Raw genomic sequence first — 27,439 nt, 5'->3', positions numbered from 1 at the left:
GCCCAGCCGCACCCACTATTATCATATCTCATTACGAGACGTCAACCGCCCTAGAGGTCATGTGTAGATCCGTGCAAGAACAAGCCTTTTTAGATGAGTACAAAGCCTTATTGAAAGGTCAAGTCATTAACCCGACCAGTCGCATATTGTCTCTCTCACCTTTCGTGGATAAGGACAAGCTAATCCGCGTGGGCGGTAGGTTAGGCAATTCTAATATAAATTTTGATATGTCACCCAATTCTATTACCACAAAATCATATTCTCACTCAAAGAATTATAGAACGGGAATACGTGCGCAATGCACACGCTAGCGCGCAGGCCACGATAGCCGCAACAAGGCGGCGCTTCTGACCAATATCTCTTCGATCGGTTACGCAAAAAATATTAAAAAATTGCGTGACGTGTTTCAAGATGAAGCCGGTGCTTTCGGAAGCAATCATAAGCTCATTGCCCGCCGAGCGCGTAAATATTTCAAACCCATTCGCGCATTGTGGCGTCGATTACGCCGGCCCGTTTGTGATTCAAGAATCTAAGCGACGCAATGTTGGGAATCACAAGGCATATTTATCAATTTTTGTGTGTTTTGCTACAAAGGGAGTGCATTTGGAACTCGTTTCCGACCTCACATCAGATTTCTTTATTGCCGCGTTTTGTAGCACGTAAGGGCCAACCGGTTTGCATATATTCCAATAACAGAACAATGTTTATCGGAGCTCAAAGGCAACTTAAAGAATTTTTCGACCTCTTGTCTCAAGATCAAACTCAAGCTAACATCAATTATTTCCTACGTGATCACGAAACTGCGTGGAAATTCATTCCACCCACCGCGCCGCATTTCGGCGGACTTTGGGAGACCGCAGTAAAATCGGCGAAACACCATTTGTACCGAATAGCCGGAAAGTCGCCTTTGACCTTCGAAGAACTTCAAACAATATTCTGCGAAATAAAAGCAATCTTATAAACTCACGTAAACTCACGTCCTCTAACTCCGCTGAGCGACGATCCCAACAATCTGTCGTATTTGAGCCTCGGTCATTTTTTGATTGGCACCGCCTTGAATAGTTTTCCTTACACTGATATTACTGATGTAAGCGAGAATAGACTGGTTCGTTGGCAGCGTGTCGAGCAAATCAGACAGCATTTTTGGTGCTGGTGGAGCCAAGAATACTTGCCGACCTTACAGGAGCGCACGAAGTGGAAGATCAACAACCATCGAACAATTAAAGCCTAAACAGATGATCCTGCTTAAATCGCAGGGAATGGCCCCTCTATAATGATCAATCGGTCGAGTGGAGGAGGTGCATCCCGGACCAGACAACATCTTTCGAACCGCCACTGTCCATACAGCGCGGGGTCTGTTTACCAGGCCATTGTCAAAAATTGCTATCCTACCCATCAAGGAATAGCACGTCATAAGATTCTTTTTGGAACACCACCAAATAAACTCGCGTAATTTTAAGTTTATTTTGTAATCTGCGTCATTTCATTTCAGTAATCATTTCAAGTTTTCGAACAAGTTATTTGCGTTTTCAAATAACTACTGTAACAGCAATCTACTGCTCCTCCAGCAATCGCCTTGTCAATCGATCACTCACAGTCATTCAAGCTGTAACATAATGTTGAAAGTATGACCTTTCAACGGGGGGGCGGCGTTGTACGATACCACGTATATATCTTTTAATTTATTTTAATAAGTTTTGCGCCGTCCAGTATTCGCGCCACATCTTTAGGCTCGTCCTGCGCCTCACGAGCAGGCATCGCCATCTCTTGAGTCCCGCGATCTCTTCCGCGATTTTCGTTTATTTTTTGGCTGCGTCTTGTTGTCAAACACGAGCGCGTTATTCATTCCTCGTTGTAAGCCGCCACGGTGCGTGTCTATAGACGGTTATTCTCGTCATCTCTTGTGAACGTTTGTACTACGCGAAATACAGTTTCATAAAAGGTGCGCGGAGTTTCTCCTTGTTCCCCACCCAGCGAGTACACCGTATCGTAGGAGCAGCAAACGTACAGAAAAACGTAGAGAGACACATGTCTTTCGGCCACGGCCACCGAGCAAATTCTGGTGGCATTCGTGGAGAGGCACAGCCTCACGATTACACACCCACCAACTAATCATCTTGACTTATCTAACCCAACTAACGGAAAAACTCTAGGCATCGGCCGCTGTTAGTGGTGGTGTGTTATCCGTCCGGTGTGCTATCAAGATCCGCTCTTTTGTTTCAGAGAAATTTACATGTGAAGTTTGTCATGCGGTACGTTAAGTACTATTGCGCGGTACGTTAAAGCGTGAAGCGCTGTGGCTGAGGAGCCTAAGACACGTGCTTTCTATTTTGTCCTTGGCGGCTACGTGAAGAGAGGTGTTCGAAACCCTTTAGTGCCAATTTTTTTTTTAATAATAGCTGCATTTATCAATTGTAATTAATTTTTATTATTCTTAGCAAAATATTAATCATTATATATTATTCGTTATATGTAACAAAATGTAATAATCAAAAAGTTTGCATATTTATTTATTTATCAAGTTTATTTATTTATTAAAACAATTATAAAACCTTATGTAGGCAACAATCCATTTTTGATGATAGGGAAAGGTTGGGTAGTACCGGACAACGGGTATTACAGTATCGGACAAAAATTGTTTCAAGCCCTTGCCCCTAAAGACAACACCTATAAAACAATCAGCGTGTTGACTTACAAAGCGGGGGTTACGGCTGATGCCATATTAGAACAAACAGCAGTTGTGTTGACAAGTTACAATAAATTTTGTATTGTATACAACTGTTTTCAGTGAACAAAGATAATTTCTGACTATTATAGCTTGTCTGAAAGTAAGTATAAGTAGATTTTTAGTTTATTGTTAGAAACAACGTTTATTATCTTTTAAGTTGTAGGCTATAAATCTCGTTAGGCTTACTAATACGCAAATGACAGCCAATTGTTCGTTGCATGCTGTTTGGGTTGTATCGGATAGATGAGTTGCAAGTTGTATCGGACAATCTTTATGGTTGATAAAATTTAAATTCTTACATTTTTTGTATTACAGAATAATATGAGCAAATTACGTCATAAATGGTACAAAAAAAATGAACAAAGCCATAAAAAAAATTAAAATTAAGAAAATGACTATTAGAAAAAAATGTTAAAAATATTAAAATATTAAATTTTTAAAGGCTGTTTATTTTACTGACTTATTACGTTAAGAAGTGTTTATTTTCATTTATTGACTTATGTTACTTACACAGTAAGAAATAAAATGTACCAGAAAGTCCACTCTAAATTTTATGTTAAAATAACTCAAAAGTTAAGTTAAAATAACTCTTATTTTAAATAATTTAACTTAACTTTTGAGTTATTTTAACAAAAAAAATTAGACTTTCTGGAACATTTTACTGTGTACATAATAATATAAAATAATAATAATAATAATAATATACATATATAATAACATATATAATATATAATAATGATATAATTATAATAATAATAAGTTGTTTGTCACACCAAAAATGACTCTTTTCTCACATACTATATCATGTCCGATACAACCCTTCACAAACAAGCATGATAAAAATGCCTATAAAAAGTATAAAAAAACGATTGATATTTTTATTTTAGGAAAACAGGTTTCAAGAAGTGTTTTAGTATAAGAATGAAGTTTTGATATAAAGTATGTTCAAATTTAGCTATTTAAAAAAAAAACATTTGTGAAAAAGCTTAGGTGTCCGATACTACCCAATCTTCTCCTATAACGACTAATATCTTGCTAAGAATAATAAAAATTAATTACAATTACAATTGATCAATGTAGCTATTATTGAAAAAAAAATTGGTACTGCGAGATTTCAAACACCTCTCTTCATGCGGCCGCTAAAAACAAAATAGAATACGTGTGTCTTAAGCCCAAATCACACTAGCGATTGCCGATTGTAATTGACAATTAGCAATTACTTTTCAATCAATCAAAACAAAGCAGTCGTCGATAAAGATTAGTGATTGCCGTTTAGAATATGCTCTATTTTATAATCGTCAATCGCAGTCATCAATCAATCGTACCAATGAAATAATCACGTGATTAAATCGCAACATTTTAATGGCTACGATTGGGGGAAGCATCCATTTGGACACAGTACAATTGGACACAGCCAATCACAGCAGCTGGTGCCTAGTAATTTTCTTCTGAACAAGCGCTGTGAGTGGTTCATGTCCAATTGTACTGTGTCCAAATGGATGCTTTCCCGACTGTTTTATTCTGATTGGTTTGAAAAGTAATCGTCAATTGTCAATTACAATCGGCAATCACTAGTGTGATTTGGGCTTTAGGTTTCTCAGTTACAGTGCTTTACGCTTTAACCTACCGCGCAATAGCACTTAACGTACTGTGCGGCAAATGTAAAATTTCACATGCAAATTTTTCTGAAACAAAGGCCCATGCACTCAAACGCTCTGACACTTTTTTATACCCTCAACCCCCCTTTACGAATAAAATGGCTTATCTGATTCCGTATTTCGCAATTCACGTCAGTCACTTATTGTTCGTTAGTATTTGCACTTGGAAAAATTCTCATTTCATATGTACCAGCTACAAAAGGTTAATAAAAGACAAAAGTTAATCTCAAATAACAGATCTAAAAGTCAATAGTAAATGAATTTTTAACTTTTTTTTCGATTTTCTCGTAAAATTCCTTTAATTCAAATTTCTTTTGATGCGCACTTTTATTTTAGAAAAGGATTTTGTGATATGTCAAACCACTTTAAAGATTAAATTTTGTAATGCTTTGGTAATTTTGATTGGTTTAGCATCTTCTTAAAAAATGATTATTATAAATAATCTGATTAATAAAATCAATAATCATCGCTCATAAACTATTGGAGAATGATTATTGCAAACATTTTCGATCCAATTATTAGATGTTAAATAATCACTAGTAGAGAGTGAATAATCACTACTAAAATCCAATATTAATTTATTAACTGTATTGGAAAGCCAATATGATTATTAGCTTTCCAGTTCATTTCCATAAAGGACTTTAATTTCCTCCGATATAAATTTTAGTAAACGGAAAAATGACACTACGGATTCGGAATAATCCTACCTTACTTGAATTAAAGACGTTTAGAGTTTGTATCGCTGAAAATGACTCCAAAGAGAGTCAAAACGTTTGTATATACATGAAAACTAAACTTTGTTAAAATATTTGTTTTATAATATTACTGCATTTGTCTAATTGCTTGGTACTCTCACTAGCCTTGTTTTGATCATTATTGTTAAAATATTTATATTTATATATATGTATATTTGATTTCTTTCTTCAGTATTCGACGAAGATTTCGTATTTGAAGTGGCGCCTGTATCATCATTGGCTGGAAGGACATTAGAAATTCTGCTCTATGATTTTGAAGCATTTACCAGGCATCGTGGTTTAGGTTACGTACAGCTTCCTCTTTCTTCCATACCGAATCTCGGTATAGACTTAGTTATTATTGTAAAACCAATTCTCCGATATGGAGCGGAAAGTGGATTTAAAGCACCGCCTCTGGGTGAATTAATGGTCTCCATTTCATATCAGTTGTCTATAGAGAAACTGACAGTTATTGTTGTCAGGGCAAAAAATTTACCCATTCTCGACGATCCTGCAAATGCTAATTCATACGTGAAGGTACGTATATATGATTCTCCATACAGAATACAATATAACATTTCAACTATATTGAATATTACAGCAACTTTGCAACCTTTCTTGCTGAATATTGTTGAAATGTTTTATAATGTTGCGACAACTTTGTTGGAATAATATATTGTATTCTATCCTATACAGCCATAAGACATTTCAATAATGTTGCAGTAATTCTGAAACATTTTCACACCATTGCTAGAAATCACGCAATGATCTTCTTAACTTAAATTTTCTTTAGAATTATAGTAAAACAGGTAATAATCGATGTTGCAAAAGTTCAACAAATACGTGAATTATAAATTAAAAATTTAAATTTAAAAAAATTATTGTATGACTTCATCTAGAGAATTCTTAGGTTGGAAATCTGTAATATACACAGAAAGAATTTTTATTTAAAAAACTTTCATAATTGTCATACATATTATTTAACAATCGTTCAAAAAAGTTCTGTAATGATATACATACAAACACCATGTTGTGTCTTCTGATAATTTTAAATTTAAACTATTCGATCAAACATCATAAAAAATTCAAATGGTTACTTCAGAGAAGTAAAAAAAAATGGATTAATGATATTCCCCACATTAATTATTATATTTCTAATAATAGCAGTAGAGCGAAATATTTTCTTATTCCACACCCCTTATAGTGATACTGGAATCTGTATACGCGAATATTTTTGGATCAGCTTTTTTTTTACTGAAGACACGGATTGAAAAATCCTTTTACGGAAGAAAAAAATAAACAATAATAAAGTTTGCAGGCAAATTTGATATAAAACACGATAAAAAATTACAAAAATATAGTTTTATTAGTTAACTTGTTGGAGACAAGCGTTAAAGATACAAGCGATTCTATGGACTCACGCGACGATCCACAAATACTGATAGCGCTACTGGTAACTAGCGTGGGAATAGACATGGGCCGATATTCATAGTCGATTCTTATATTTAAGATCATCTTAATGGTGCGTTCGGAGAGCTCGCTACCGCGCTACCAACGCTAACGCTACAAATTGCGTTCGTAGAGCAAAAATAGCGTTTGCGAATGCAAGCTCTATGAACAGCAATAGCGTCGCGTTTGATCTAACCTAACTTGAAATATTAACCTAAAAATTGAAATCATGGAGCAAGCTATGGAGCAAGAGAAGCAAATCATCACGCATTATAACAATCGCGAAATTTTAACGACTGCCGTTGTTATAATACGTGAAATAATAGATTCTTCTTCTGATTCATCATCAGAAAGCGATATTACAAGTAAATAAAATAGTTATTAAAAAAAACTAAAAGTTTAAGTTAAATTTTAGTCACTTTTTCCTTTCTTACAATTATCAATAAATATTTTTCATGTAAAAAAATTACAAAAATTTACATAAACCCGTTATACGGTTATTGTATAATTTAATCTATGCACCGTATAAGAGGATATAAAGTAAATAAGTATAACTAAATTTTTTCAATTATGATAAAAATATTGAACATAACCTTCAACTTACCGTTTTCTGCTTTTACGGCATCATCGTGGCTTAATTTTAAGTTATATACTTCTTGTAATTCTGGGTCAAATATCTGTATCTCTGTAAATTCCATAGTAATCTCTTCTTCTTCACTTTTCCTGGCCTGATCTCTATCTGATGATTTCTACCTGACTATTTCGCTTTACTATTGCACTATTCGCACTGTTCACAGAGCTTGCAAACGCTATTGCTACCGATACACTACTTCGGAAGGAATAGCGTTTGTAGCGCGAAGTTATGACGTCACACACTACCATCAGTGACGTCATGACAGCGTTTGGTAGCACTATGAAGTAGCTCCGCGAACAGATTGTAGCGCTGAGTAGCGCTAAAAGCATCTCCCCGAACGCATCCATTGAATTTCGTTCAAACTAAGCATTGTTACGACTTTATCATTTGCTTCTTAAGTGATACAGTAAAGAATAAGTTTAGGCTTATATAAAATTTTGGTATTTACAGTTTTTGCATGATTCAAAGAAACGCTGTGAAATGTAGCAATTTACATTGATTCCCATAAAAACTGTAAACAACAAAACTCTATATAAGCGTAAACTTATTCTTTACTGTATCACTCAAAAAGCAAACAATAAAGTTGTAACAATGCATAGTTTGAACAAATTTTAATGTGGACAAATCATTCCTCTTCTGAAAAGATTAAATCAAAGTTATGTTGTAAGAAGAATAAGTGTTCATCGATCCTCTATCGAGTTTGGGCTCGTTATCAAAAAACAGGCAAAATTTGTCGAAAAAGAAGACAAGGTCAAAGACGAATAACGTTAGCTAGAGAAGATCGCTTCATCAATGAGACAAATCAAAATCCGGGTAATACTGGCGGTAACTAACAAAAATGCATACATAACTTTGATATATCCTAACTCCTCAAAAAAAATTGTACGAACTTAATTTTTTTCAATTTGCAAAGAAAACTCCAAATTTTACGGCTATCGTGGCATTTGCGAAAAAAAATCATCCTACCCCGTGGAGTGCGTCAAACTATGCAAATGTTTGAAAACAAAACACGTTCTTACTTTTAAAGAAACAACAAAAAAAGAAAGGAAAAATTCAAAATTAACCAAATGCACATTAACGATAGAGACTTTAAGCTTTAAAATAAAAAAAAAACTTTTAAATACAATAATTTTTAACGAAGTTATGATTATTTGAAGTTGTGCAAAATTTTGGTATAAATGAGTATTGCAATTATTTTGTTGCCTAATGTATAAAATTGCATATTTATGTTATACAGGGTTATACTTTATTTTCGTTTAGTACTTTTCGAGTTATGACGTTTGAAAGTTACAGTGCACTGTAGCTTTCAAGCCTCACAACTCAGAAAGTACTCAACGAAAATAAACTTTCTTGTAGAGTTTTGGAAAGCTCTTGACACCAGCTATTAAATTTTGAAATTAAAAATAGTATGTTACGTTTAAAAAAATTGGTGTGACCTTGACCTGAGCTTGACAACGCTATCCAAGGTCAAACCAATAGTACCTTCTTATGTCCCCCTTAAAGCTATACAACTTTTGTCTAAAACATTTTCTTGTAAAATGCAAAGAAACGGAAATATTTGAGGTGATCGATTAAAATGGGTCACCCTGTATAACTGCAATGTTTCATGAGTGGAAAATTACAACTAACGTAAACGTTACATGTAACGGATACGTTATATTGCGCGTTACTTTCAGTTTTATTGTATAAACATTACTGTTATATGACTGTGTTTGCTGAAAAGTAGCGTTTTATGATATTACGAGCATAATATTGTAGCGTGTAGTTGATACTGAGTCCGACTCATATTCTCGTGGTTCTTTTTTATCAGAAGCCTGTCCTTCTTCGTCTTGTCAAATTGGCAAATCTTCTGATATTGCAAGTCGATCACTTGCTCTGCATTTCCGATTTCAGTCGCCGTGTCGGCGTTTCCGACATCGCGCAATATCACTTACTTTTACTTTTACAATTGATTATGCTAAGTCGGAGATGGCTATTGCCACTAACTTCCCATACACTCCCTTCAGAAATTTTAGAGTGAAATTCCGTTTGAAACAACAAAGTCCCAGTATGCCTACGGAAAGTTAGAATGTTGCAATGTTATTAGAATGTTGCAATATTGTCAAATATGCTAAAATGTTGCAACGGTACTGCAATATTACTGAAATGTTGCAACATTGCTGAAATATTACATTCTATGTTATGTGTATGATGCATCCTTCTTACATTTGCTTACTTAAGATTTAAATTGTCTAGGTATCACTTATCCAGAACGGTAAAAGTCTCAAGAAGAAGAAATCAAGTATCCAACGTGAAGCCACCAGTCCCGTGTGGAACGATATTCTTACCTTCGATATCAGCAATGGCATATTACCAAATTGTGTCTTACAATTCTCTGTACTACGAGCGAACGGCGATCTCTTGGCTAGATGTGAAGTATCCAACTCATGTCAAAGAGAGTTATTTCAGCGCGTATTATCAGGGAAAGGTGCTTCGGCACAATGGTTGCCATTAACGGAACCGGAAGCGCAACACGATGATAACGAATTAAAAAATTAAGAAAATTGCTAATATTAAAAATATATATTCATATACATATATAAGATGGCTGCGCTAAAGTATTAAAAAATTTTGTTTCTTGTACCAAGTATTTGGACAAAAATTTATTTTAATATTTTAAAATGTATTTAAAATTTTATTTTAAAATAAAAATTGTTTTGTCTTCCAACCATACATTTTTATTAAAACGCAACATATTTTTAATGAATTTTTAATGCATAAAGTCTGCCAAGTATATTTTAACAAATACATAAGTACCATACATATATCTATATTTGGTTATTAAGATAATATTTTTAGTTTTACTTTTGCTATATTTACTTGTTACTATATTTAATTAATTCTTATATTCCCATATCGAACGGCATTTAGTATATTTTACACGTTCTCATCGGCTATTACGCTTTCCCAACTAAAAGTTTTCTGCATGTTGCTATTAATTTGATAAAAAATGCGTTACTAAGTTGTTATTTTTTTGGGGGGAAAACGGCTTCTGATTCTGTTTAAGATATTGCTGGCCACGCATGCCGCGTATGCGACTTAAAACAAGTTATTTAAAATTGTATATTAATAAGTTTTGTACATCATTGTTCTTCAGTTGTCTGGGAAACAGTTTCCTTCCTGTTGCCTTGTACAAAAAGATTAGCATTTCCAGTATAGCAACGTGATTGCAACCAAAGGAAAATTTGTAGTAATAAATATTTCTTTTTTTGTACCAGAAATGCATTGCTATCTGAGTTTTGCGTATTCTATATCTTTTTTTTATTACATTTGACAAAAAAGATATAGCAACTTTTTATATACATGTATCCAAATTTTTATGTTTATCACAATCAACAACTACTTTTGCTTCATATACAAGGTGATTCAGGTCGCTCGCGACAGCCGGCACATACGTATTCCCCGTGAAAAATTGAGTCAAAAATGTTAATAGCAAAATGTTAAGGGATCAATAGTTTTTAAATGGTGAGTGTTTGAAAATATCCAACCATAGGGCGTGATGTTCGCGCTTTCAAGAGCGGTGCAACCAAGCGGCCAGCCGGGCACTTTCACGGATACTGTTAAATGGTGCCAAACTTTAAGTATTGTAAATGTTCTGTGAAATCTTTGTTAACATCTTGAGTTCAATTTAATTAACAAGAAGTAATGTCAATTGCAAATTCGTTAAAACGTCGTTTATATGAGTAAAAAATGTGTATTTTTAAAATACATTTTATGTGTAAACAAATAAATTATTAAATAAAATCAATATTAATTAAGTTGTCTCATCAAATAATATTAAAAGCTTTAGTCAACAAACATTTCTAAAACTTCTTTGTAAAAAGTTCTATCAAAAACAATATTAGAAAAAATTTATATTGAAAATGTGCATTTAATGTAAATAAATATTCCATACCCAGAAAATAAAATAAACAGAAATCCAAATTACAATATAAGAGAAAAGGTAAGGAATACAGTTGTTATGTCCACGGTAGAAGAAAGATGAGTAACACGTGGAGAGAGAAGGGAGGGACGTAACGATTTGAGAACGTGCACGTGCGGAACAGCAGAGCGCGACGACAACCCGGGATATATAGGTCAGTGGGGCGCGCAGCGGGGGGCCTCAATAGCAAAATATCCGGGGTGCTCCGCGTCCCTCGGTCCTATTTTGAAGCAACAAATTTAATTGTTTTATCGCGGGATTGGATCTAGTGCTTATCTTGTTAAGAGCAAGGGACGGTGGTTGTGGTTACGAAATCAGGACAATTAACTATTATACATGGTTTATTCTAATCAATAATAATAAGCAATACAATGTCATTTATCTTAAAAAGTAATTTAACATTCTAGTCTTATAATTACTCTATTTAAACAACAGATTAGATTAACATTCCTCTTTTTTTATATTATTTTAATTTAAAGGAAAAGCTGGATTAAACTAGATTTGTGATGTAATTATATTGTTTAAACTAAGAGAAAGGAAGAATTGAATATTATATAGATTAAATAAAAGCGGTCTAAACTATATTATTTGAATTAACTATTACAATGTCAAATACAGTTAGTTTGCACTTAACGGATAATACAATAATACAATTTCCTTATAATAGTTACAATTTATAATTTTTCCTAAGTATATATATATATATATATATATATGTATGTATAGATGTATGTATGTATGTGTGGATGTGAGTGCATGGTTATACTAGAACTTCGTTTAATACGGCAGAGTTGGGGCGGAAATGGTTTAAAAATATTAATTTGGGGACCAGATAGTACTTCGGATGGGGAAGATACACGGGAACAGGCGTATCGGGGGGAGAACGGGAAAGCACGGACTGCTTCCAGATGAAATTCCTCAGGCCCAATCGAGAACGCGCCAGGAGGGAGTAAGACAGAAGATATTGGAGGCACTGATAAAATCGACTCTAATGATTGAAGAGGACCAGGGGCAAAATAACAACGCGGGGAAAGTGGTGATAGCTCCTCTACAAATTCTACGCTAAGCGCGGGGCTAGGGGAACTATTCTCGTCCTCAAGATCATAAGATCCGAGAATCGGAGGGGTTGAACAAAGTTTTTCCTCTACTTCGAGATCGCGGGCCCCTACGATAGGAAAATCCGCAGGAGGTTGGTCTTCCTCCAGATCATGGACTTCAGGGATCGGAGATATAGGAGGAGAGAGTGAAACGGAAGAGTCCGGGAAGATTCTATAAGTTATTTGAGAGTCGGGGGAATTGAGGGGAGGAGAATGAACTACGGGGGAATTGGGGGGAAATTTGAACGGGGGAAGTCGCTCTTCTTCCGGTACGACCAGGGAGTACGAGATTGGGGGGCAAATTAGGTCTACTTGCGCGGCAAAGCTGTTTATTTCCTCCTCAATAGCTTTGAGGCGGCGGATTTGGCGATTGTAGCGATTGTGGCGGCGCTTTGCGGCTGCCCGGAACTTGTTTTTGTAAACTTTGGGGATTTTATCGCTATTCACTAAACATAAAAAAAACTCCGTTTCTCTCTATGTTTTGCGAAAGGTTAAAATTTAGACACCCTTTCGGGTTAACTGAAAGAGATTGAAAGTTTAAAAAGTTTGACTGAATGTAAAGGGAGGGAGAGGAGGAAACAAGGAATTCTTACGAGTAAATCCCAAGAAAGAGAAGAATTAATAATAAAGAAATCTTTTTGGATTAACTCTTACGAGTGAATCCCAAAAAAAAGAAAAATTAATAATAAAGAAATTCTTTCGGATTAACTCTTATAAGTGAATCCCAAGAAAAAGAAGAATTAATAATAAAGAAATTCTGTCGGATTAACTCTTATAAGTGAATCCCAAGAAAAAGAAGAATTAATAATAAAGAAATTCTTTTGGAAAGAGAAAAATGTTGTAAAAGGGGAGACAGAGAGGGAGGGAGAGAGAGAGAAAGAGAGAAAAAGAAAGAAAGAGTATGAGAAGGAGTATGGGAAGGGAAGAGTAATAAACTTAATAAATATATTATGTTTATACTAAAGTCTTTCGCGATAGAGAAAAAAGGTGCTCGGAAAACAAGAGCGAAATAGGAACTAAACGATTAATTCAGGACTTACTGCTTGCTGATTGTAGATGAATGTGATACTCTCGGAACCGCAAGCCTTCAAACTGGGCCGCCCTCGGCGGAGAATGGTAAGTCCGGTCGAAGGAATTCCGCGTCCGATGCACAATGGTCTGCAGATCCCAAGCAGGCACGTTTCAAACAGACATTTTTTCCTTTCGACCGAGACTTGCGCTCCGTACGAGTTTAAAGGCCCACGATCCGAGAGTCACAGAACTCGAACATACAAGATGTCACGGAACTGTGATTCGGATTGAGCAAGAATTGAAACTAGTCTAGCCGCTCCGCTGAAAAACGCGCTTATTTATATAATTTTTTGTCTATGATTCCCTTTGTACCATCGAGGGCTGTGTACACCACTTAATTCATCAATACACCCACGTGCAATATTTGTTTTTACGACTTTTTTATATTCCTCGGTAATTGTTATCCGAGAAAGCGGCAGGTTTGACAATTGAACTCCCGGAAGGCAGTAAATGTCAAAATTCTTCGATTTATTGCTATGCGGGTGCCGGGCATTAAGAACTCAAAGGGGTGCACACGTGCGTTTTCCAGCTCCCTGATCTTACTATCTTTGATGTTTTGGGCGTGGAGCAACGGTGTCACCTCAAATCTCCATGATTGATGAATTTATATCTACTTAATTCATGACATCTGATTATTGCCGTGAGAGTCACCGTATTCTTGGAATCGGGGTAAGATCACCGCCGCTCTGCCCCCGTTAATTAGGATATCCGCTGGTTGCGAAGGAAAAGAATCGTTACTCCGCAGGACGTAACACCCTCCGGCTTAGACAAATGTTGGGGATGCACAACATTTGCAAGAGACTTGATTCTTGCAAATGTTGTGATTCTTTTCCTTCGACGACTATTAATTCTTATATTAAAAAGGGGAGATCTATATCTAAATGCACTCAGGTGTGCATTTTGAGTTATATAGAAATAGGAAAGAAAAGGGCGACATCCAAATCCCCTTCCCTTTTTTTCTTTCGTATTTCTAGTTATTTGTTTGTTTAGTGTTATTTACTTAACTACCAGCGCCGCGTTTACAATATAAAAATTCTTATCCTTGGTAAGGTCTTACATAATTCCCTGATAGGTGCAAGGCATAAATATATATATTCTTATAAAAATATTTGTATAAGTTATAAAAAGGTTCTTTTTTCTTTTTTTTATATAATTTTTTTTATAAAAGTTTCTTTGGCATTTTCATATATATATATATATATTGTGACGTGGCAGTTTTATCTGCCTCGCCACTTCGTCCTCCGCCTGAGCATAGCGCAACGAGGCGCGTAAGACCGGGTCGGGCACTCAGCGAGAGAGCGAAATCTCCGGCGGGACTGCGGCGCGTATTGATTTCATTTATTTATTCGCAGCTTATTTCATGTATCCGCGGGCACCTCGACAAACGTCGCCTAAGGACCAGCAGCAGCGAGGAGGATGGGCAGCAGCAGGACAAGGAGAAGGCGATCGTCCAGGGCCGGCGCACGGAAAACCGACGGCGGAGAGAAGGACGAGACTCGACGTGGTGACAGATATGCGCCACGCAAAAGAGGCTCGCAATTGGCGCAGCCGAGGGACAGGCCAGGGCGGACGAACGGCCAGGACAAGGGCCGTCGAATGCCGGCTGTCCGTCGAGAAAGGTAGCGGCGAAGAATCGTCGCGGGAAATCTCTGCTGCTGTCGTCCGCGAGGACGACGAGAGCGACGAGGATATCGGATGCCGACGGGGACCGTACGACACCTGCGGAGACCCGACACTGCGCTGCCGTGACGTCACGGCTAGATAAGGGCGGCCGCTGATAGGCCGCGCCGCTAGGCGCAAGGATATCGCGCACCCTGTAGGAGGGATAGCGCTCATCGATCGCGTATCGAGCGCGATCCTCTCGGCTTTTGCGTGCGACCCGGCGAACTGAGCGCGTGCGGGACGAATCCGAGCGAGAGTTATCGGCGAGCGAGCTACCGGATTTTGGCTATCGGAACTGTGCCCGGCCTGGCGATCCCTGCGGAGACGTCCACGGGACCAACGGAGGACAGGATCGTCGTCGAGGTGACCCTCTAGAGACGGTGTAAAGCCACGAGCTGCCGGTGCCGGCTGACTCGCGCTCTGAGGTGGAGCCATTGGGTTAGTGTGCAGGTGCGTCCGCCGCGTGGCGATAGAACGCACCTTGTTAGTGTTTGGTCGGCTCTCCACCTCAAGCGTGAGACCTTGTCGAGGCACCCAGCTGTCAGCTGCCGCGTGTACGTTGGCTGTCCCGCCGTAGAAGCTCGCGGACGACCGGCTTCCCGGGAAGCCGCAAAGCCCTCGCGCACGTGCGCGAGTCGTGTTACGGCCGTGATCACACGACCGCCCGCGTTATCGGTGCGTTGTCGTGTCGCGCGTCTTCGAGAGAATTGTGCATCGTGACCGCGACGACGGCATTGCCGTCACCGGGTATCTTTGGTTGCATTGCTTTTGAGTTAATTACTGTCCGTTAGCGAAAGTTCGACGAGTGTGTTCTCGCCGCGCTGTTCCGAGCGCGCGTGATTGGCTGTCTCGTTCCGCGCGGGACCAACCGCCGTTGTTCGCGCCGCTAGCGTAAGCATTGTAGTATTTAAGAAAATTTTCGCGTTCCGCTTATTCGTTTTCGTCAACTCTCTTCATCTTTTCCGTAATTTGCTTGCTTCGACTGATAATTCCTTCGCGTTTGGCTCTACTCTGTCTCTGTCATATGATACAATACATGTTATTTCTGTCTGTTATATCGGCCTGATCTTGCTTGATTTCTCGCCTACCCGTCTCCTCCAGTAAGAGAGCCGCTTCGTCCCTGTCTCCGCTACCCCGCCCCTCTACCGGTTAGAGGAGCTAGCTGGCCGCGTGCGAGCGACGATTTCGTATTTCGTTCTGAGAAGCTATCGCGTGGTGTGCATCCGCGTCTAGCGTTAAGTAGTGTACCCGGCGACGCGACCGGTATAATCGCGTCTGGCGCCCAAATTCGCGATTGGTGGTATCTATTGGTTCTATCGTCGCTCACGCGTGTCTCGCGCGTAATTCCGGTGTTTGATCGCGTATTCCGCCGCTGCTCTCCGGCGTGGGATAAAAATACGTGACAATATATATATATATATATATATATATATATATACACATACATACATATATTTATATTTATCGTTTTATTCTTCTCTATATGTGAGGGTGAAAACAGGAAAGAGAGAAAAGAAGAAAAAAAAATTTTTGTTCTATTTCCTTTGTGTTCCCAAACACTCTATTAGCACTCTTTTAATTATCTAAACGTTTAAGGTGCTTACACAAGATTAGAATTCTATATTTATGTGATAGAAGATATATATATGTCTATATATAAATATATGTTTTACAATTACACACTCTGTAAAAATAAATTAAATTAAATTTTTTCTTTATTATTATCATTATTAATTATATATTTTGTTGATATAAATATATACTTTTTCACATAATTTCTTTCTCCAAATTTTTATTTTTATTCTTGCTACATGCGTATAATTATATATGTATATTTATATATATAGATGCGTATGCGTACGCGTGACTGGTGACGAAAAGAACAATTTTTACATCCCTTTTCCTTTCTTCGTGTGGTCGAATACTTATTTAATCTATTGCTAGTTGCTTAATTGTTTATGGTTAGTTACCTTAAGATGTTACACAGAATTAAGGCCCTTACGTTATCTTGAGTAGAATATATATATATATATATATATATATATATATTGTCACGTACTTTTCCTGACGCCGGAGAGCAACGGCGAAGTACGCGATCAAACAACGGGATAACTCGCGAAACACGCGCGGGAGCGACGAACTAACTGAGAAACATCAAATGCTCGCACCAAATCGCGAGATTGGGCGCCAGACGCGATGATACCGGTCGCGTCTCCGGGTTCACTTTTCCACTCTAAACACGGATTCACAACGCGCAAGAATGCGTCATGCCGAAACGCGAAATCGTCGCTCGCACGCGGCCAGCTAGCTCCCGTAACCGGTAGAGGGGCGGGGTAGCGGAGACAGGGACGAAGCGGCTCTCTTACGGGAGACGACGGGTAGGCGAGAAATCAAGTAAAGTCAGGCCGATATAACAGATAGAGAACACATGTATTGCAGTGCATAATAGAGACGGCTTACAATAAAATAAGAACAAAATATTAGTCAACGCAAAAAAAAAAATAAAGAGATAAGGAGTGGAAAAAAAAAAGAATAGGCAGAACGCGAGAATGTCCCTGACTTATCCAACAATTACGCTAGAAGCGCAGACTACGGTTGGTCCCGCGCGGAACACGACAACCAATCACGCGCGCTCTGAACGGCTCGGCAAGAACGCAACAGCCGAGCCTTCGCTAAAACGAACCGAGTAACTCATAGACAAAGCAAGTACAGTAAAAGATTCGCGCCGGCGACCACGCAGTCGCCGGAACCGCACTACAAAATCAATCCAACACGTGCGGGACAACACGCACCGATAGCTTAGGCGGCCGTGCGATCACGGCCGTACCACGACTCGCACCCGTGTGCGAGGGCTTTGCGGCTTCCCGGGAAGCCGGTCGTCCGCGAGCTTCTACGGCGGGATCGCGGAACTACACGCGGCAGCCGACAGCTGGATGCCTCGACGAGGTCTCGCGCTTGAGGTGGAGAGCCAGCCAAACACCAAGGAGCAAGGTGCGTTCAATCGCCACGCGGCGGACGCACTCGCACACGAACCTAATGGCTCCACCTCAGAACGCGAGCCGGTCGACACCGACAGCTCGTGGCTTCACACAACGTTTGGAGGGTCACCTCGACTGTGGCACCGCTCTTCTTCCGCTCCTTGTTCAGCGGGGACTCGTCCGGGCCTGGCACGTCCTCCGATATCCGCTTCCGATATCTCCGACCGATATCCAGCACGCTCGCTCACGCTTCGCACATCTACGCAGTCGAACGGGTTGCACGCAAAAGCCGAGAGGATCGCGCTCGATGCGCGATCGATGAGCGCTACCCCTCCTACAGGGTGCGCGATATCCTTGCGCCTAGCGGCGCGGCCTATCAGCGGCCGCCCTTATCTAGCCGTGACGTCACGGCAGCGCAGTGTCGGGTCTCCGCAGGTATCGTGCGGTCCCCGTCGGCATCCGACATCCTCGTTGTTCTCGTCGTCCCTGCGGACGATCGCAGCAGAATTTTCCCAGCGACGACTCTTCGCCGCTACACTCCTTGATGGACAGCCGGCATTCGACGGCCCTCGTCCTGGCCGTTCGTCCGCCCCAGCCTGTCCATCAGCTGTGCCACTCGCGAGCCTCCCTTGCGTGGCGCTTAGCTGTCGCCAAGTCTTATCTCCTCCTCTTCGTCGGCGTTTTCCGGTGAGCCGGCCCTGAACGATCGCCCTCTCCTTTCCCGGTCGCTGTCCGTCTCCCTCGCCGCTGCTGGTCCTTCGGCGGCGTTTGTCGAGGTGCCCGCGGTTACATAAAAGAAGCCGCGAATGATTAAATAAAATAACACGCAACGCAATCCCGCCGGAGATTTCGTTCTCTCACTGAGCGCCTAACCCGGTCATACGCGCCTCCTTGCGCGACGCTTAGGCGGAAGACGGAGTGGCGAAGCAGCTAAAACTGCCACGTCACAATATATATATATATATATATATATATATATATATATACACACATATTTTATTACTCAAACATTATTGCAAATATCGCAAAATGGTATTAGACTTTTTCATTTATCTCGAACCTTTCTACCTCATCGTAGTAATCTTTATACATTGGTCTGGGACACCCTGTATATGTACGAGGTGTGTTCAAAAAGTATCGCGAATTTTGAATTTTCGCGGGTTACGTATATTCGAATTTCGATCTTTTTGTGGCGTTATGTTGGTACTCATGTCTCTCACTTATGCCGACAAGCTCGGCCATTTTGAATGTTCACTTAATTGTTGACAGCTGCTTTGCTTGCACGTGTTTTGGATCGTCTTCGATTTTTACCTATTCAAAAAAATGGATCAAAGAACCTGTATCAAATTTTGTGTGAAAAACGAAATTAAGTGCGCGGATGCATTCCGAATGTTGACTGTGGCATACGGAGAAGCTACCTTGGACCGAAGCAACGTTTATCGGTGGTACAAAATGTTCTCAGAAGGCCGAGAAGATGTGAACGACGAAGAGCGTGCCGGACGCCCGAGCACTTCAACAACAGACGAAAAAATTAATGAAGTGGAGAAAATGGTATTGGCCAATCGTCGAATCACCGTTAGAGAAGTTGCTGAGGACCTAAACATATCGATTGGCTCGTGCCATTCGATTTTTATCAATGATTTGGGCATGAGACGGGTCGCCGCGAAATTCGTACCAAAATTGCTCAATTGCGACCAAAAACAGCATCGCATGAACATTGCTAATGAGATGTTGGACTCTGTCCGCGACGACCCAAATTTGCTCCAGAGGGTCATAACTGGTGACGAATCGTGGGTTTATGGTTATGACGTGGAAACCAAAGCTCAATCATCTCAATGGAAGCTGCCGCACGAACCAAGACCGAAAAAAGCGCGCCAAGTTCGGTCGAATGTGAAAGTTTTGCTGACAGTTTTCTTCGATTGCAGGGGCGTGGTGCATCATGAGTTCTTGCCACAGGGTAGAACGGTCAATAAGGAATATTACCTGCAAGTTATGCGCAATTTGCGCGAAGCAATCCGCCAGAAACGCCCGGATTTGTGGAAGAACAAAAATTGGCTTTTGCACCACGATAACGCCCCTGCTCACACATCGTTGCTTGTGCGCGACTTTTTGGCCAAAAACAACACACTAATGATGCCGCAGCCACCGTATTCCCCAGATCTGGCCCCCTGTGACTTTTTCTTGTTCCCTAAACTGAAGAGGCCCATGAAAGGACGACGTTACGCTACGCTTGACGAGATAAAGACGGCATCGAAGGAGGAGCTGAACAAGATAAAAAAAAATGATTTTTTGAAGTGCTTCGAAGATTGGAAAAACCGTTGGCACAAGTGTATAATATCTCATGGGGATTACTTTGAAGGGGACAAAATAGATATTCATGAATAAATAAATAATTTTTGAAAAAACACAAAATTCGCGATACTTTTTGAACACACCTCGTATTTTATAATAAATATATATAATTGTTTATGAATATCTCTTTTCTTTATACCTAATTGTAAAGACATGGAAGAAAAAGTAAATTTTTGTTTCTTCCATGTTTCTGATTGCTTATTTATCCCCTATTAATTACCTAGACTAAAGTTACGCATGCGGCGTTAGATTTTACGTTATCTTTGGTAAAAAATATGTTTACAGTTATCTTTGGCACAAAAATTTACTTATTTCTCTCTTTTTCCTTGAGTACATTTTGAGATACAATTTTTTTTTATTGATTTCTCGTACTGATATATAGAACACTACTTGATCGTTGTTAACAGCAGGGAATAATCATATTTGTCTGATCTAACCGGGTCTATGATACCTTTGTTGACCAATAGAAGGGTACCCCCATCTCATTTTCAGGCCCACGATGTCTGCATATTCGAATGTATTGAAACATTCCTGGCATTCTTCAATATCCTTGTATCTCAGCATTATCTGCAGACAGCAGGTGCATTTGTCCTGGTTGTGGAAAAAATCCATGTGGGCCAGAAGGTGTGCTGAGACAGCCGCGTTATTTTTTTGTTGGTCGAATGTCATTGCCAGGTAGCAACTTTTACATATTTTTTTATAACTGATGAATTGTTGATATATTGGGCGTCCTCTCAATGTAGTGACGCATTGAAGTTTTCCCATGAGTACGACAGTGCTCAGACAACATGATGAAAATTTTTCTTCTTCTTTTCGCCTTTTCTTACCCCAGCAGAAGTTGCGAATTGCAGACATCATTTGCATATACGCGTGCTGTAATAGATCAAGTAGTGAATAGATGTACAGGGTGTTGCAGATACATTTAGGACAACTGGTTGCATACGGCAGACTGCCAGGGGCAGTTGTCATTAATGAAATTTAATTATTTAACTTTTAGTTTGAGAATTGTTGAAGGAATAAATCTAGGAATTTTATGTTTAATTCAAGTAGATATAAAAAGATTGATAGCTTATTTGTCTGTAGATCATATGAATATAATATTATGTGTTTTAATAACTATGTATAAATTAAATATTTTAAGTAGATATATTATGATGATTTCTCATGGATTATGTTTTTCAGAATCATTTTATATAGTAAATTTATTTTATAGACGAAAGGAGAGACTTTTGTTAACTTTTAATAAGGGAATAATAAGAAAAATACCTTCTGTAATAATTTGATGATTTTTATTGTATGTGGCTAATTTTTCTTTTTCTTCTTTATTAAGTTTTTTTAGAGAGTTAATAATTTTAATGACTATTTTACATTATAAATTTCATTATGCCTAATCAGTTGTGTGTCCTAAATGTATCTGCAATACCCTGTATATGTACATATATATAGAGGCAAAGGAAAATTTTCCCTTGTTTTACTTTATGCTCAGATACACGTGACGGTCAGTTCAGTAATTTGTTGAGAGATTGTTATTCTTACTCATCCTAATATAATTTTATTTTCCCTTAATGTTATATGTAATACTACGGTTATGTAATTTTAAGTTTTCCCGGGGGGAACGACTATAGGTATGCCATGACCGGCATTTAAAAGTGTTCTATCGGCGTGGTCAAATCGTTCTAGACAATCTTGACCAGATTTGATCATCTTAATCATTACCATTGTTTCGTGACATATAACGGAACGGGATTGACGCACGACGTTTACATGGATTAGATGGTGCTTAAATAGACGAGTATATCTGAGTTTCACGACGGGTGTCAGAACTGCGTAGCATTCGCTGCAAATTTTTGAATAATCATCAAGTTGTTGAAATACTTTCGAATTTCCTAAATTGGTAACACACCGGAGATTGCTCAGATATAAATAGTCTTCCCAGAACAACTCGGCCCAGTGGAGGTGGAAGAGCTCCCGCATGTTATATGCTGTAATTGAAACTTTATCGATTGAGTTATATATAACTACTATTACATATATATATATATATATATATATATATATTGTAAGATTTATGCTATGTATTAGTTATTAACTACTTAATTTATTAAATACCTTTTAAGTTATCTGTCGAATGTCTTACATAGTCATGACAACTAAAAATAACATTCATTCGTTGAAGTGTATCAGCTGATGACGGACGTTTTATTATTCTTGTAATCCTGATTTCATAATAAAGCCTGATAATTATCCAATATCTACGATATTAATTATCTCTGCCTCTTACAACCATTTTCAGAAGTGGGATTAAAGGTTTGCTTTCTCATTTAATTTTGTAAGAAATCAGATTTTTCTAAAAAAAAATTTTCCCGTCTTTCATCAGTTGAATATTACTCTTTGACGACCGTCTTAGTTACCGATACACATTTGAGGTTTAAACCGACATTTTGAACGGATCTTTTTGGAATCACGTGTAAGTGTTTAACGGTACGTTTAGTGTAAAAGTGACGTTAATCTCGGTTTGAATTCGCGTGAGTTGTGAGTGATGTTTTCACGCTTCGGAGTTCGCGCATTGTCATTGACGTTTTTCGAGCGGATGACATTAGTGATCTTCTGTGAACGTCAATGATCGTCGGTGATTGTCTGTGATCGTGTTGTGTCAGCGGTCGACGACGGTGATCTTCTGTGAACGTCAGTGATCGTCTGTGAACGTGTAATGTCAGCGGTCGACGACGGTGATCTTCTGTGAACGTCAGTGATCGCCTGTGAACGTGTAGTGTCAGCGGTCGACGACGGTGATCTTCTGTGAACGTCAGTGATCGCCTGTGAACGTGTAGTGTCAGCGGTCGACGACGGTGATCTTCTGTGAACGTCAGTGATCGCCTGTGAACGTGTAGTGTCAGCGGTCGACGACGGTGATCTTCTGTGAACGTCAGTGATCGTCTGTGAACGTGTTGTTGTCTTATCTGTCTCAAGATAATGAATCGTTTGAATTTAGAAAAGCTTACTTTGATGGAACTTCAAACGAAGCTTTGAGGTTTGGTCTTATGCCAAAGAAAACAAGAAATGCATGTGTTGATCAGATTATGGATCATTTATCACATTATACTCCAACTGATCTTCTGAATCAGGATGTTTCTAACAGATCTAACGGAATTTTATCGCCTCTAATGATGATTCAAGAAATTTTCATCCGAGTAGCGCAAATAATAATACTCAAGATGGTGAAAATTGTGATGTTGCTCAAGCTCAAGTGAATAATATTCCTCAAGTTTGTACACAATCAAGTGATACATCTGGTGTTACGTTGCAGCAAACTTTAATGTGTCTCACTGAACAAATAAAATTGCAGCAATCTATGATTACTCAACTTCTAAGTTTGAGCACTAACAACATGTTGAGTCAATCAAATGGAATAAATGCAACTGCATTAAGTTTGAATGCGGTTGCTCAAGAAATTTCAAGTTCAAATTTTTTAAGAATTCCAATTCTATCTAATGTGTCAACTTCTCAAGCTGTTTCTCTTCTAGCTTCTCAAATTCCTCCATTTAGCAGATCTGAGAACGATAATGTGGAATTATGGTTGTCAAAAATAGAAACAGTTGCAAGAATTCACGGAGTTTGTGATGATGTCAAGTTACTTGCAGCTTCGAGTAAACTACTCAAACATTCAAGAGTTTGGTTTGATTTAAATTCCGGATCTATCAATGATTTTTAGACTAATTTTAAGGAAGCAATAACAAGAAGATTCCATAGAAAAGTCCCATTTTATGTCACAATGCAGAAAGTAGAGGCAAGAAAATGGAATTTCGCAAAGGAAACATTTCAAGAATATGCAATGCACAAATTAAAATTAATGCATACCTTGAAACTATCAGATTCAGATGCAATTGAATTAATGATTAATGGAATTCCAAGTTTATCAATAAGAGGAACTGCGGCATCCTTAGATGTTTCTACGATGGATGAATTTTTAAACAAGATGTACAGAATAACAAGTTCTTGCAATTTTTCAATTAAGAAAAATTCTTTTCCACCAACTCAGAATAGGAAGGATACATCGAAGGATCAACCGCAATCTCCATCGAAGTCAAATCAACTTTCATTTAAAAGCGAAGATAATCATTGTGTTTATTGTAAAGCTAAAGGACACTTAAAGGTAGATTGTTTTAAATTACAGACCAAGTACCAAGCATCTAAACAGACTTCGTCAGGGTTAGAGACGGTTGCAGCAGCAGCAACAAATGATTCCAACGATGCTTGTTCTGAAGTGGGTTGCGTCGCAAATATTTCGAAGAAACTGGAGACTTCAGACTACATCTTAGAGGTGACTGCAATCAATGGTGTGCCTTGCAGTCTTTCTGCGCTCATAGATACTGGCAGTCCCGTTTCTTTCATTCAGCAAACTGTTTTCAAGACTTTCTTCGAGAAAGACACCGAGATAGATAAGTCTAACGAAAATACATTTAAAGCTCTGAATAATTTAAAGATATTGGTTATTGGTAAAATATCATCATTTATTGAAATGTTTATGTTACCAGATACAAAACTTAACATAGATTTACAGATTTTGGAAAATAATATGTGGTCTACACATTTAGTACTTGGTGGAGATTTCTTCAATAAAAATAATTTGATTTTAGTTTTTAATTTGACAGTAAAAAACAATAAAATGAAGTTATTAAATGAAGTAGCATCTGCCAACATAATGGAAACTTATGAAACTAAATCAGAATTAAATATAAAAACTGATTTTGGGTGTAACAAACCGCCTCCGCGCGACCTCCCCCAACGGACCGGTCATCGTCCGCCAAACGCCGGCCGAACATCCGCCGAGCGGCGAACAAGGCGCTACGCGCCGATAAACAATTCCAAACGCGCCAATGCGCGCAGCGAGGCATCCGCGCGTCGCGGTGATCGCGCCGCGCACGCGCACCGGCCCAAACCGGCACGCGCTAGCGACGTGCTCGCTCGCCTCCGTCCGCCCACCACGCAACCGATCTCGAGCGGCGGGGACGCTGGCTCCGACGCGAACCGAACCGCCACCGAGCGTTCCCGACATCTCGAGATGCGGGTATAAAAGCGCCGGAGCAGCGAGATGCTGGGCTTCTTCTCCGCCGACTGTTCGGACCGTTATTCCGCCGACCGGTCTCCGAAAAAGTCTCCCGAGATAGTCCTGGGGTCAAGTGTCTTGGCCTCTGCCGAGCGTTCTCGGCGGCTACCGCTCTCGCACCCGTCTCTCCTCGCCGAAGCTGGGCTCAAGCGTCTTTGCCTCCGTCGAGCGTACTCGACGTAGCCGTCGCATCCTGCCTACGAGCAATACCGCGGCATACCAGCAGCGGATTTAAAGGGACGCTCAGCCGAGCGCCGCCCCGCGCTCCGCTTCCGCTCCCACGACCGCGAAAGCCGTGCACGTGACCTCGCAAGGCCGATAAACACGAGGCTGCCCGGCGCACCGAAAAGAACGCCGACAACGTAAACAACGCACCTGTCGTGCGAATAAACGGCAAACGCGCCGACGACGTTCCACGCGCCGAAGCCGGTACCCACCGGTATTCGCGATCGCCGCGACCGAGATAACCGTCACCCCCGCACGATACGGCCGACGACGTATCGGCGGTGATGCTCGCGCAACCTCTGTAAATAATAGCGTTAAGACATTTGTATTCGTCCGTGTGCTTCACTAAATAAAACCTGTACATATTTTATACGTCAAAACCACGAGTCTAATTCTCTCTTAACCTGGATCGTGCCCTGGAATTCCCGACGAGCTACGTCCGTGCGCGATATCTATTCAAGAAACACGGGTTGTTACATGGTAAAGACATAGATTTAAAACTTAATTCACTAATTAATAATGTCGAGAATACTATAATTGAATCCGTTGAAGATGATTATTCAATAAAGTTTCTCTAAAAGATAATTCTGTCTATGCATATGCGCCAAGGAAATTTGCATATGCGGAGCGTAAACAATTACATGAAATAACTGATGATCTTTTAACACGAGGTATAATTAGAGAAAGCAATTCTCCTATTGTGCGCGTGTTGTATTTGTTAAAAAGAAAAATGGAAAACAACGTTTATGTGTCGATCTTAAACCTCTTAATGATAGAGTCGTTAAACAAAAATATCCTTTTCCATTAATTAAAGATTGTTTAGCAAGATTGGGTAATAAAAAGATATTTACACTTTTAGATTTAAAAAATGGCTTTCATCTGATAAAAATTCATCCTAAGCATATGAAATATTTTTCATTTGCTACATCTGATGGCCAATTTGAATATACGCGTCTTCCATTTGGTTTTTGTGAAGCACCGGTAGAATTTCAAAAGCGGATTAATTTTATTCTCCGTCAATTAATCAGGGAAGATAAGGTTTTAGTATATATGGATGATATACTTATTGCATCTGAAACAATTGAAGAAAACTTATCAATTCTTAAAGAAACAATGATTTTGCTTAAGAAATATGAATTTATGATAAACTTTGAAAAATGTCATTTTTTAAAGCATTTCATTGAATATTTGGGTTATATGCTTTCTCCGTCTGGGATAACTCTTAATGAAAGACACGTAGAGGCTATTAAACATTTTCCAATCCCAACCAAAGTTGTCGAATTGCAAAGATTTCTGGGATTAACAAATTATTTTCAGAAATTTTTTCAAGATTATACCTTAAAAGCTAAGCATTTGCATAACTTATTTAAAAAAACAAAAAATTTTATTTTTGATGAAGATTGCATAAGAACATTCAATCTATTAAAATCAGAATTAATTTCTTACCCGGTTCTTCGTTTATATAATCCAATTTCAGAAACTGAATTGCATACGGATGCAAGTACAAAAGCTCTTGCAGCTATATTATTGCAAAAACAATCTAATAGTACATGGGCTCCGATAGCTTATTTTAGTCAATCAACAAATGATGCTGAATCAAGATATCATTCATTTGAATTGGAAATGCTTGCAATAATTAAAGCTGTTGAGCGTTTTCATATTTACTTATATGGTATAACATTTTCCATTGTGTCTGACTGTAATGCTCTTGTGCATGCTGTTAATAAAGCGCATTTAAATCCGTGCATCGCACGTTGGACTTTAAAACTTCAGAATTATTGTT

At 38.9% G+C, this 27,439-nt stretch overlaps 2 protein-coding genes across 2 annotated transcripts in view; one reads left to right on the top strand and one right to left on the bottom strand.

Moving 5' to 3' along the window:
- The window catches only part of LOC105199360 (synaptotagmin-1), a 197,016-nt gene extending 187,188 nt beyond the window's left edge, over positions 1 to 9,828 (top strand). The window contains exons 7-8 of the mRNA XM_039448672.1: positions 5,314 to 5,657; positions 9,439 to 9,828. Of these exons, the coding sequence (XP_039304606.1) occupies positions 5,314 to 5,657; positions 9,439 to 9,741 (647 nt within the window). The 3' untranslated portion in view covers positions 9,742 to 9,828. The remainder of the gene's footprint in view (positions 1 to 5,313; positions 5,658 to 9,438) is intronic.
- A 13,112-nt stretch (positions 9,829 to 22,940) lies between these two features.
- Positions 22,941 to 23,714, bottom strand: LOC120357521 (salivary glue protein Sgs-3-like). Its single transcript, XM_039448073.1, has 2 exons — positions 23,690 to 23,714; positions 22,941 to 23,284 (listed from the first exon to the last, which is right to left on the bottom strand). Exons 1-2 carry the CDS (start codon positions 23,712 to 23,714, stop codon positions 22,941 to 22,943), a joined length of 369 nt encoding a protein of 122 aa, XP_039304007.1.
- Between the last annotated feature and the right edge of the window lie 3,725 nt (positions 23,715 to 27,439).

Source organism: Solenopsis invicta, chromosome 4, assembly GCF_016802725.1.
Source record: "Solenopsis invicta isolate M01_SB chromosome 4, UNIL_Sinv_3.0, whole genome shotgun sequence".
Classification (NCBI taxonomy): Eukaryota; Metazoa; Arthropoda; class Insecta; order Hymenoptera; family Formicidae; genus Solenopsis; species Solenopsis invicta.
This window is presented reverse-complemented; position numbering and strand designations above follow the sequence as displayed.

What these genes read in the sequence shown, in the direction of transcription:
- LOC120357521 (XM_039448073.1), bottom strand. Translation starts at nt 23,714, where the DNA reads ATGTTGTTAGTGCTCAAACTTAGAA. An exon ending in GTTAGTGCTCAAACTTAGAA is followed by an intron (nt 23,285 to 23,689) that starts GTTGAGTAATCA and finishes ATCTTGAGACAG; the next exon opens with ATAAGACAACAACACGTTCA.